The sequence below is a fragment of the Lytechinus variegatus genome, chromosome 5, assembly GCF_018143015.1.
Source record: "Lytechinus variegatus isolate NC3 chromosome 5, Lvar_3.0, whole genome shotgun sequence".
Taxonomy (NCBI): Eukaryota; Metazoa; Echinodermata; class Echinoidea; order Temnopleuroida; family Toxopneustidae; genus Lytechinus; species Lytechinus variegatus.
In genome coordinates, this window is record NC_054744.1 from 5,047,407 (window position 1) to 5,060,352 (window position 12,946).

Sequence of the window (12,946 nt, forward strand, 5' to 3'; positions counted from 1 at the left end):
AATTCATAACAAAAATGGCCAATCGAGACAGTCAGGCCACGTAGGAGAGAACTTTTCGTTTTTTGAGGTTCCAGTCTGTGCCCAGATGTCAGAAAAACTGCCACTAGTTAGACCATCATCCATATAATCGTGGTAAGTGCCACTCATCCTACGAACGAGGTTAATTTCTGTTTTCATAATTTATCTTGCTAGATATTTTGACCATTCAATGTAGATCTATGGGTTGCATTATCGTGAATTATCATTTAATGTTCGATTTAATGGGCGCCCATGCACCGGGCACTTCCTCACCAACAACTGGTTCAGAGGGTTCATGAGGAGATGGCCAAGGATCCGGCTCGTGAGGCCAGCTGCACTTTCCATGTCGAGGGCAAAGAGCTCCCAGGAGGAAGTGGTGGACAGCTACTTCAAGAAGCTGGAACCTCAACCTACCCTTCAGAAGTACAGCCTGAAGTGAGACCAGACTTAATATACAGCGTCGACGAGAGCGGCTTCAATGCAGAGAATTCAAGCTCGTCTCAACTTAAAACAGATCAGAACAAGGTGAGCAAAATAGGTGGAAAAAATAGTATTACAGGGGAAGTTCACCCTGACAAAAAGTTTATTCTAAGAATACCAGAAGAAATTGTAAAAGCTATTGTAGAAGGTTTTAGGAAAATCCATTGAGGGATTAAAAGGTTATTAGAATTTTGATTATTTGATTTGTGATATCATGTGCGAGTACGGTAATACTATTAAATATGTCAAGGAAATGTCATTTTCTCAGAAAAATTGAAAATGGTCCATATTGTACCTTCAGTATTATGAATGGACAATCATTTCACACCTATTCCTAAAAAAGAAAAAATTGGAAAGTCAACACGAACTATTAAAAAATTGAAGTTTATGGATTTCATATTACATAACATATGGGACAGCTGTTCATATATGACGTCACAACTCCAAATCTTAACATTCTAAAAAAAAATTAATCTTCAATGGATTTCCTCGAACATTCACCAATGTTTTTTCTGATATTTTTACAGCAAACTCTTCTTCAGGGTGAACTTCTCCTAAGTCTCTCCACAAGATGTCCGTGTCGGTCTCACGGCAAGTAGCTTGTTTTTCTTGATTGTTGCTGCTGCATGTTCACTGACCGATCTTGACTGACACTCTTTGTCATTGGGGAGGATATTTTTTGGGGGAAATAGTGTGCATGCAGTGCATAATGCTTGCATGTACAGGTAGAGGTGAGCAAGGGGCTATATATGTATAGTACATATATGTTAGGTGTCTTTATAGCCAGTTACATGCTCAGACGATATCGTGGAATTACTGTTTCCATGTATTCTACAATAATCTTATCTCTAAAAAAAATTGTATGTTCTGATTGGAAAAGAAATTGTCAGGCCACCATTAATAGACCAGTTCGTAGTTACTTCATGGACAATTTTGATCAAAGTACCTTTCATTTCTTTCATTATGATAGGCAGATTTCAAAGCAAGATATCACGTAAGCTTGCCTTACATAGCAGGATGAAGAAATTGAATAGACCAGGTGACTAGAATAGCACACCAATGAACACTGTATGAAGGCATTTGTTGCATTCCTACTTTGAATGCATATCATAGCATGTTGGACAATGTACTTGGCAAACTGTGAAATACCAGTTGTTCATGGACGCATTTTTTTTTTGTGGATTGTAAATGAAAACCACAATTCAAAAGAATATAATAATTAAGACATCAAAGTTGGTGCTTATCTCATTAGATTTTAAACCACCATGTCACTTGAGTACAAATGACCTTCCTCTAATCATGTGTAGAATCTTTTGATCATGCGCAGAAAGGAATTACAAAGTGGCTTTATTTAATACCGGTATTCATATTTAGCTCAGAAGCCTAGTCATATTATGTCATTGATACAAATTCATACTTGATCTCATCTAAAATGGAAGCAGAATGGAAATGCATTTGAGCCATTTTGTGATGTATTGTCATGTATTAATGTTGCTCAATTCAGCCTGATGATGCCCACTCATATGAACCTGCTACCAGGACCTATCACACCGTCCCATGGCCCCGACGACTAGACTGCGGCAGCTCCGGACGTCAGATCAGGGGCCCGTTTCATAAAGAGTTACAACAAGTCTCATTGCCATTATTGGCAACTACCGTGATGACAAGGCTCAAAAGCCAGTTATTATAAAGATTTCCATGGAAGTTACAATAATTGCAATGATGAGATAGTTGCTAGTCTTTATGAAACGGACCCCGGATTGTCAGCTCAGTTCACCTGCAAAGCTCGGACAGGTGGCAACAAGACCGATCGGAACAAGTTGAGGTAAGCGAAAACTTTCAATGTAAAAATATCACATCTGTTGTCTCTGTTACATTACATCTTGCTGGTCAAACTACTTCCTCAATTTTTATCCAATTCCCATGAAATTTGGAACACAGATTGGACTTGGTTAAAAGATGTTCAAGATACATTTTTGTTTGCATTTGTGGGAAATCTTGTTGCCATGGTGATAATGCCAAAAATTAGGTAAAAATCTTGCAGTGTGAACTACCTCATCAGTTATCAACAAATTCTCATGAAATTTGGCTCACAAGAGGGGTAAGACATTTTTTCCTCCATGTGTTGGAAACTGCATTGCCATGGTAACAGCATATTACAACAATGTGTAAACATCATGTGGATTGAACTCTGTCATCAATTTATGACCTATGCTCATGATATTTGGCATGCACATAGGTCTTGAGCTAAAGATGTGCAAGACTCCTTTTTTTGCATTTGTCAGAAAATGTGTTGCCACTCTAACTACGTTTAAAAAAAGAAAATCAGAAAAACTTATTGTGGATCATAATACTTCCCAAGTTTTTTGCCAGTACTTATGAAAGTTGGCAAAAATATTCATGTTGGGGTAAAGACATGCAAGAGTCATTTTCTAAATTTGTTCTAAGTTTGATCTCCCATTGGTGCTGCACGTTGGAATAGAATGACATTTGTGGTGTAGTAACTTCTAGTTTGCCTTGCCTGTGGGAATGTAAGCTATATTTTTATAGCATGAATGTCATCTTTTGTGTGATTCTGTCTTATTCAATGTAATCCACTTGTTAATTTCTATATTTTACACAAAAAGTAATAATAATATTATTCTTGTTACTATTTGCCAGGGATCAGAAGTGGTAATTTAACAGCAAGGATGTTGCAGAGAATGACTTCAGGATGATTGGGAAGAAATATGAGCATCAGAGTATGGTAAGTAATCAATTCTACCTCTCCTCCATTTGTGGACAATGAATCATTTCAAGCCCCATTTCCTCATCCCTTATTCTCTTACATTACTCCATTATTATTGGTAGGAACTTATTATTATTATTGGTAAGGTCTCTTTATCACAACAAAGTGCGCAGCCTGACGATCCTTTGTATAGAGACAAAACTTGGATGATAGATGGACTTGGGGAACCTGCATGTTATGCTGCAGTCAGAGGTCACATGGTAAGGTCAAAGGTCATTTCAGGTCAACGTTAAAGTTTACATGCAAGACTCTTATGACACCTAACTCCGCAACCGTAAGTCACTTTTCAACCAAACGTGGATGGTAGATGGACTTGGGGAACCTGCATGTTATGCTGCAGTCGGAGGTCACATGGTAAGGTCAAAGGTTATTTTCAGGTCAATGTTAAAGTTTACATGCAAGACTCTCTTATGACACCTAACTCTGCAACCGTAAGTCACTTTTCAACCAAACGTGGATGGTAGATGGATTTGGGGTACCTGCATGTTATGCTGCAGTCGGAGGTCACATGGTAAGGTCAAAGGTCATTTTCAGGTCAACGTTAAAGTTTACATGCAAGACTCTCTTATGACACCTAACTCAGCAACCGTAAGTCACTTTTCAACCAAACTTGGATGATAGATGTATTTGGGGTACCTTCATGTTATGCTGCAGTCGGAGGTCACATGGTAAGGTCAAAGGTAATTTTCAGGTCAACGTTGAAGTTAAAATGCATGCTAGGGTCATTGTCACCATGATATTTGTATTATTTTGTCAATTTTTTTTGTGAGCTTTATATATAGCAATGACGGATGACGCGGTGGGTTCGGGGGATACATGTGCTTGGCTGCGCGACCCGCCGAGCATCTTTAGTTATCAGGAAATTTGTAAACTTCATTAGGGAAAAAGCAGGGAATTTGTTTTATTGAAAAGCTGGAAACCCTGCTGTTAATGTTTATATGTTTTTCCTATAAGAACTCACTTTACCCCCCCCCCCCCCCCCGAATGGCTTTGTCTTGACCCCTTATATCTACTGGATGTACCTATCATAATGGAATACTAAAAAAAAAAGTAGACATGAAAAAAAAGACCAAAAATAATCTAAACACTAACAATACCCTGTTTTTATTGTATTTTCACTTCAAAAGAAAGTTTGTTGACCTTTTGTCCATTCCACTAATAATGTCTTTACAAGAGGTCAAGGGTATATGATACTGACAATCTTTTTTGTTCAGTACAACAAGACGAACAATGTGACAAGACGACACACTCCAACTGACCTAATTTTAACCCCTCAAATGGTCCAGATGACCTATAGAAATTTCACACCAAGTTGAAAGTTGTTCCTTATGATGTCTCTGAACACATGATTTTAAGTGAAAAATCAAACTTGGCAAATTTGTCAAAGTAAATGACATACAATGCCTGACTATTATTAGGATAATTGTTGCTACACAGCAACATAATTTCACATGCACTTTGAGACAATTCCATTATTAAAATGTATACTGAGATTTAAATGTTTTCTTGAATTTGTTGTTTCTATCTGCAGAAAGTAGAAACTGAGAAGTGCTATCCATGGAAGCACACCCTAACAGGTTCATCTGCCAGAAGTGGCCCAACAGGAAGCACTGAATATGGAGTTAGATTATAAAGAAGTCTTTGTAATGATGGAGGACAAACTCAACAAACTTGAGTCAAAGGTCAAGAAAATGCCCAGAAATGTTCCACCAGAACCAGTGGTAAGTCGTGCAGAGTTAAAGGTCAACATGTTTGTAAACATCTAACAAGAATAATGCTAAATGTTTCATCAAAATTGGGTGTAAATGAGAAAGTTATGACAATTTAAAGTTTCACTTATTTTTCACAAAAGAGTGATATGTACAAGTTAGTGAAATTAAAATGAGACAGGCGGTGATGTACCTCACTCACTGTTTCTATTTTTGTTTTTGATTCTTTGAACTTTGAATCATACAATATTTCCATTTTTACAGATTTGACAATAATTACCAACTTGACTGAACCATAAAATGTTAACACAAAAGTAATTCCTCATATTCAATGAGGAATAAAACTTTGTTTTACAGGACAATAAGGAGAAAATTAGATTATTTCATAGAATACAAAAGAAAAAATGAGTGAATGACATCAACAGTCCCCTCATTTGCATACTGTCTAGGATGTGCATATAACTGTTTTGTGAAGGGAAACTTAAAAATGTCATAACCTTCTTATTTTACATCCCATTTTGATGACATTTTCAGTGTTTTGCTTGCTGGATTTTTCTCTATTCAAATAAACTTTTTTTTTTTTTGGGGGGTTGTACCTGTCCTTTAGTAATTATGCATGATATGTCTGAGCAATATCAGAGCATATTGCATGATGTACCAAACTCTATACTCCCCAAACCTGTGTAGGTAACTTGTGGTGTAATGTTATACACATATCATACTTCTGTGAATGTGTAGTTGCAATGCAGTGCACTTGAGAGGTTATTTACATTGTTGGACAAACATGAGATGTTTGTGCTAATATCGCAAAAGAGCTACATCCTTGTAATTTCGGTTTGAGCAGTTTAGAATTCCCCTGTACAAAAATGCCATAGGGGTTACAACTGTACAACCCTGACCGCGATTTCAATATGCGCGATCAGTTAAAAGGTGGTATCGATTTTTCACGTTCAAAGTCAATGCAGTACCGATACGACAATTTGGCTGACCGCATATTTGCATATTAAGTGCGCGTAGCTGTACTGCTCTGCTACAGTACACGTTTCCAATGGGATTTGCGCATTTTATCAACGATTTGTATGGCATCGCAGTGAGAATCCCCTCATATCTCAGAAACTAAAATAAACTGCTGCCAAGTAATTTAGTTAGGAATAGAATAGGACTTGTACTTTCATTTTCAGCAAAAATCTCAAAGTCAATTAAAAAAAAAAAAAATTGACTGATATGATGGTTCTAATGAATGCCGACGATTTCTTCCAATGCTAATTTTTGTCTCACCTGCGAAGCAGAGTCAGACTATAGGCGCCGCTTTTCCGACGGCGGCGACGGCGTCAACATCAAATCTTAACCTAAGGTTAAGTTTTTGAAATGACGTCATAACTTAGAAAGTATATGGACCTAGTTAATAAAACTTGGCCATAAGGTTTATCAAGTATTACTGAATATCCTATCAGAGTTTCATGTCACATGACGAAGGTCAAAGGTCATTTAGGGTCAATGAACTTAGACCATGTTGGAGGAATCAACATCGAAATCTTAACCTGAGGTTAAGTTTTTGAAATGTCATCATAACTTAGAAAATATATGGACCTAGTTCATGAAACTTGGACATAAGGTTAATCAAGTATTACTGAACATCCTGCATGAGTTTCATGTCACATGACCAAGGTCAAAGGTCATTTAGGGTCAATGAACTTTGGCCGAATTGGGGATATCTGTTGAATTCCCATCATAACTTTGAAAGTTTATGGATCTGATTCATGAAACTTGGACATAATAGTAATCAAGCATCACTGAACATTTTGTGCAAGTTTCAGGTTTCATGATTAAGGTCAAAGGTCATTTAGGGTCAATGAACTTTGGCCGAATCGGGGGTATCTGTTGAATTACCATCATAACTTTGAAAGTTTATGGATCTGATTCATGAAACTTGTACATAAGAGTAATCAAGTATCACTGAACATCCTGTGCGAGTTTCAGGTCACATGATCAAGGTCAAAGGTCATGTAAGGTCAATGAACTTTGGCCATGTTGGGTTTTTTGTTGAATAACTATCATATCTCTGTAAGTTTATTGGTCTAGTTCATAAAAAGTGGACATAAGAGTAACCATGTATCACTGAACATCTTGTGCGAGTTAGAGTAGTATTCAAAGTCAGCACTGCTGCTATATTGAACCGCGTGATGCAGGTGAGACGGCCAGAGGCATTCCACTTGTTATTTATATCCTGTGCATGTGTCACAGTGTGATGAATATTTTTTTAAGGAATTTTGTTCTTTCACTTTATACCTGCAGTCATGTCACCCAGTGTAAACAGGGATACACCCCCTATCTGGTGTTCACCATCTTCCAAGCATCAATCAGAGAAAGAGTGTCTACCAGAGACAAGGACATTCCACCAATCTTCAAGTCTTCATCTACAGTGTACCAGGGATATCTGATGTTACTGGACTTTTGCCTGAAGTATGATCAACATAAGAATGGATTTGGCACCAATGTTCCTAATGTTCCTCGCATTCACGATGGAGAAGGTTTACAGGGATGTGCTCTTGACACCAGTCATTATCTACATTCTATGTCTGGTGTCTGGTGTAAGCCCTACTTTAAATGGGCCTTTTCAGATCAATTTTTTACTAGTATGGTGTTTGGTGTTATGTGTTCGGCTATGTGGAATATTACTCCAATGACTAGAATATGCTCAAGCCTTAATATCTGACTTTATGATGACTTTTATGTAGCTCCACAGAGCAGGTCCAAGCTATTTTTTCTTGCTGATACATGTAGTTGTAGTAGATGAAATAATTTACAACTTTATATTGATGAAGTTTGTATTTGTTATTATATTGTGCTGACTATTCTGCAAAAGTGGATCCAAAGGTTTTCCAGAGTTTTTCCCCTTATGAGTTTTATCTCTGGTTTTTTACCCTGGATCTACTTGTCGTGGAACTAGTCAGCAGGGGGGGGGGGGTAAAGGGAATGGGGGTGGGGTGTTTTAGGGTAAATAAGTCAAAATTGCATATGGATTAGCAACGACATCTCCCAACTTTTCTCTTTGAAGTCTTGCTCATCTTTTGATAACAAATTTTGTATGCCTGGATATGTGGGTCCAAAGTTTTTTTACACTTTGTATTGAAGGCACGCAAGATGCAAAATTGGTCAAAAGCATGATTTTTGTATGTACAAATGTACAAATCTAAGGCAAGTCCTGTCTCTTGCCAAAATTCATCAATGTAAATCAACTACTTTTATGTGAAAAAAACCCCTCAAAACAAGTTGAAAAACAAAGGTCCAAGGTCGCAAAGGTCATTATGAACATATATACATTCAAATATTTAATTCCTGAGATAATTGAAAAACTATTCAAGATCAACTGCGAATTTAGTTGATAATATACCTTTATTGGAAAGGCAATGATCTTACTAGATTTTGAGGTCTGGAGGTCAATGTTCATAGAGGTCACGGTAAACCTTAAAGTATCTTTTTCTCATGATAACAAACCTTTTTAGTATTTCACCTTAAACTTTACTCGAGTACATGTATGCATATGGAAGTGGTAATGACCTGATTAGCTATTAGGGTCATGAGGTTCAAAGGTCACATAGGTCATTATAAACAGTAATATCTTGTTCTTGCAATAAACTATAATTGTTGGGGTCTTGAGAACAAAGTACGGAGTTCATTTTATACATTGTTCCTGATTTCCAACAAACTGTTTGAGAGCTGATTGCCAATCAAAGACTCATGTATCTATCTATGAGAGGTTGATTTTTGCCAGATTTTAGGGTCACAAGGTCAGGGATCAAAGGTTACAGATGTTATCAATTCAAAATATTGTCCAGTACTGTGTGCGCCTCACCGGCGACTGACTGGAATACTCCCCAGGGAGTGGAGGATGTGCACACATTGTGTGCGGGAATGACTGATTGAATCCGATGACCGGGGTAATAATATATCTGTGAAGCGCTTAAGCACATCGTTCCAATGTATTAAGCGCTATATAAAAGCGGATTATTATTATTAAAATATTAAAAGTTATGCCAGTAATATACAGATATTCTACATCTGGCAATAGCAGAGACATACATTTTGACTGTCTGCAGTCGAGAATCCCTTCCATTTCTGTCAAATTTTGCATAGTCCCACTGATATACATTTACAATATATGGTTCCAGTTGTGTGTTCCAGTTCAGGGTTTTCCCCCCTTATTATAGTGTTTAGATAGCGCTTTGATAAACTTCCAATAATTCTAATTTTATACAAAGTTTATGAAATTAGCAAAGCAAGTCGGGGAAGTGTTTCACAAATAGTTAAACCTGACTAAAGTCATGCTTACACCTGTAAGTATTAATATGCACATGATAATGAGCAGTCTCATTGATTGATACATGTATGCAGTAGAGTGTATCCTCTAATTCTGATCCAACCAATATGATCATCTGTTATTTTCCACATACACTTGGAAGTTCAAGAGCAATTGTTGTTCACATTTAAATCTTTGTGGAACACCTATTTGATTTGTCTCTGACGTCACATGTTCTAGGGACAGTGTTATTCCGTTTTACGGTGATTCAAAACATGAAATGTGGTTTGGTTCTTTATTTTTTCATGTGAAAATCCATTGAAATTACTTTTGGAAAGTGGAATTCACGTATTTGCTGTGTACATTTCTATAACAAAATGGAATTTCCATTTTGGACCAAGTTTAAAACAGAGTTACAGGTTTCCAGAAACAGAAAATGCATTTTTTTTTTAAAACTGAAAATCACTGTCCCTAATGTCATGTCAGATAGCTTGGACCTGCCCTATATATGTAATGTACGATTGTCTGTACTATATACTTGCTTTGTATTCACAATCTTATTTTTCTTTCTTGAAAATAAAATGTAAGACCGGCAGCCAAGGAGATTCATTCAAGTGGGAGGACCAGAGCAGTTGACCTCATTGATTGATGGTGGTAGGCCCTGAACCTCACAAACATGGCTTCCGGTTTGGTTTGAGCTGGGATCTTCCTGACGGAATCACACAGTTAGTGACGTCACTACCAAGCGATCTATTTTTTCAGTGTGCAAAGAAGGACACTGGACACCGTTGTGCATGGTATACAACATCTATAATGTAAGTGCTTTATTGATGATTTCAATGATATTTTGTGTAGCCTACAGTATGTGAGACAATGCAATTAGTTTTCCAGCAATTAGTTCTGAGGGCAATAATTGGTTTGGGAAAATTAGGTAGCAATTTTACCCATTTTGTGCTTTTTATCCACGTTTTGCCACCATTGCGTTTTTTAAATTCATGACATTTTTTCAAATCTTTAGAATGATATTCCTTTCATGAAAATCTGTCAAAACATTATTATTCCCAAAGGAAATTTTGAAAAATTTGTAGGGATTTCAAAAAACTCTTCTTCAATACAATACTTGCATTTTCTGTTGATCCATTGATTGTCTTCTTTCTTTATACCTTTCTGTACTATCTGCTCTAGCTGCTGCTCTAAATTCATCTTCATTTCACACTGTTGCAACAGTTTATCTGCCATGACTGATATGATAATGTACTAGTAAGACAAAAAAAGAATTTAAAAGGAAATTTAAATAGATTTACAGACTTTGATCTTATTTAAAGTGATTAATTGCAGAACCATGATAGAGCAGGGAAAGTATTTGCAATAAATATATTCCCTATTTCTGTACATGTTAGTTTTTCGGACATACTAATTTGAGTTACTTTAAAAAAAACTGTTTGGTTCCAATCCCTTTTCACCATGAACCTAAATGTTTGGACAATGCCAAGTGTGTATCCATCATGTAAACACATAATGCGAGAGATTTAGCCAGACCTGTGTTGGATGGCAATGATATTGTGATGTAGGTGGCTTCTCAATATCGGTTAGTCTGCCAAAAACTAAAAAAAAAAAAACGCCTTTTATCCTCAACTCTGGATAAAAAGTTTAACCCATATTCATGAGGATTGTGTGCTTCAGTGTTTTTTCCACAATGTGTTAAGAAAAAATATTCCTTCAATCACTGCAATACAATAGTATGGAATCTAGTTGTAGAAGTGCAATGTCAAAGTTTGATTTCCATCTTTTCAGCAAGTGCTATTTGCGTGTCCACTGTGGTGTCCCTAGTTGACTCTTATTGGTGTATTCTATTGTACCTTTTGCATGTTTGTCAAATTGTTTGACGGAGCAGTTTAGCCTATACGGCTTTGGGGCCTGGTGGCAGTGATCAAGGTCGATCAAGAACTGGGGCCCGTTTCATAAAGCTGTTCGTAAATTAAGAGCAACTTTAAGAACGACCGGTGATCCTTTCTTACGCGCAAAACCATCGTTAATGAGTATACCATTCGCCATAAGAAAGGATCACCAGTCGTTCTTAACTTACGAACAGCTTTATGAAACACCCACCTTGTTTGCACTCCAAAGGAGAGAAGAGATGAACTGTTTACGGTTGTTTGAAGAGAGCGCTGCTTACTTCTGGAGTAATGTTTCAATTGCATGCGACACTTTTGCATTTGGTCTTTGAAAATCTGGCAGTGTTGTGATAATGCTCAGGTATTCTCTGACGAAGAGGGATGGTGTTCTTTTCAACGCAGGTGTTGGTGTCAAGTGGTCTTCAAGAAATCCTGCAAGTTGTTAGACATTTCAAATGGTGATATCTTATGAGGGGTCTGTGCCTTTGATTGTTTTACTGATACGTGGTGCCTTACAGGTGGTTTGAATGATAATAATCATGGTATCATTTGGTAGACATTACTGCACTCTGATCTGCATGTCTCTTACTACCTAGGCTTATCACCATCTGGAATACATCCACGTTTCAGTCTGTGGGTGGGGCAGTGATCTCCCGAGATTGTCAACCTTCTGGATTCTCCATTTTCCATTCTTTCCAAGTCATTCAATTGTTGTATTGTCTGGTAGCTTTTCCTCAGGGAACTCTTAGTCATATTCTGTGTGAATGAGAATTAAATTTAGGATTGCTGTATTCAGGAAGGCAAGTTATGGAACTTGGCCTATCTTCATGTGGTTGACCAGGTCGTCTTTCAGATCACATCATCTCTCTCCTGTGCATTGAAAACTTTGTCCGGTCCAAACCAGAGCTGCTTTTCGGACAAACCTGAAAAAATTGGTTAAGTCAGGCTTTTCCTACTGTGGTCTTAAAGGATTGCGGCATGGCCTACGGGAAGGAGCCATGGTAGGATGACCTTTTGAGACCGGAGAGTTCTGACCATGGTGATCCATGCAAGATGCTCGTCATTCCTTGAAGGGCCTCATCAGCATCCACACTCGGTGCCATCGCCCTCAAGGGGTCAGAGCGAATGATTCTTCAAGACTTTACCATGGTATGGTATTCAGATAAAGAGTTTTGTTGTACCTTGAAAAGCCTCGGCAGGATTTTCACATGGATCTGTTATTGTGGCAGGGACGAAGGGGCACTGTAGCCAATAAGTATGTTTGAAGGTAAGGGGTGTGTAGATTAGAGGACTTCTTCTAGTAGATTGTTTCAACGGTTCCAAAATCCAGTCTGGAATGACTTTAGGAATTTCTATTTGTTGCCGTCTGTGAAATTTGACATTCTTTCTTGATGATTGTTACAGTTGTCATTGACCTTTTGCCTAAAGCATGGATTCCTTCATCTAGTCTGGAATGAGCTGTGGAAAGTTTTATTTTGCACTGCTTCTGAAATTCCAATGATTGTCTTTTGGCTGAAGAAATCCATTCTGGAAGGAGTTTTGGGAATTTTATTGGGTGCCGTCTCAGAAATTTGACGTTGCACTTCACTTCTAGGGAACATGCATTGTATTGTGGTGATTGGTGGCGCATTGTGGGATATCAAGTGCGCTTCCTCAGGACGAGCCTATCTTGAGGGTTCGACCTGTTAGATCTAGATTCGCATATATCTTGTCATTCTGAATGCAATAGCTTTTTCTCTCAAAATTGTGTGGAAAG

General features: G+C 37.6%; 2 protein-coding genes across 3 annotated transcripts; both read left to right on the forward strand.

The window, feature by feature from the left end:
• The first annotated feature begins 260 nt into the window (after positions 1 to 260).
• On the forward strand, positions 261 to 3,244 carry LOC121414728. 2 transcript variants are annotated; one of them, XR_005969896.1, is made up of 3 exons: positions 261 to 543; positions 2,003 to 2,323; positions 3,160 to 3,244. XR_005969896.1 is itself a non-coding variant. In XM_041607795.1 (2 exons), the coding sequence occupies exons 1-2, from the start codon at positions 271 to 273 to the stop codon at positions 1,095 to 1,097; spliced, it is 345 nt and encodes a 114-aa protein (XP_041463729.1). In that variant the 5' UTR covers positions 261 to 270; the 3' UTR covers positions 1,098 to 1,145. The 2 variants fall into 2 exon arrangements, 1 of the variants encoding a protein (XP_041463729.1); XM_041607795.1 differs by lacking the exons at positions 2,003 to 2,323; positions 3,160 to 3,244 and adding an exon at positions 1,026 to 1,145.
• Positions 3,245 to 4,822: 1,578 nt separating this feature from the next.
• Positions 4,823 to 8,902, forward strand: LOC121414729. The gene is made up of 2 exons (XM_041607796.1): positions 4,823 to 5,007; positions 7,291 to 8,902. Exons 1-2 carry the CDS (start codon positions 4,988 to 4,990, stop codon positions 7,709 to 7,711), a joined length of 441 nt encoding a protein of 146 aa, XP_041463730.1. The 5' UTR covers positions 4,823 to 4,987; the 3' UTR covers positions 7,712 to 8,902.
• Positions 8,903 to 12,946: the final 4,044 nt, after the last annotated feature.

Coding starts and splice junctions, on each gene's coding strand:
- LOC121414728 (XM_041607795.1), top strand. CDS start 271: ATGCACCGGGCACTTCCTCACCAACAACTGGTTCAGAGGGTTCATGAG. Junction 544..1,025: donor TTAAAACAGATCAGAACAAG/GTGAGCAAAATA, acceptor ATATTTTTACAG/CAAACTCTTCTTCAGGGTGA.
- LOC121414729 (XM_041607796.1), top strand. CDS start 4,988: ATGTTCCACCAGAACCAGTG. Junction 5,008..7,290: donor ATGTTCCACCAGAACCAGTG/GTAAGTCGTGCA, acceptor TTATACCTGCAG/TCATGTCACCCAGTGTAAAC.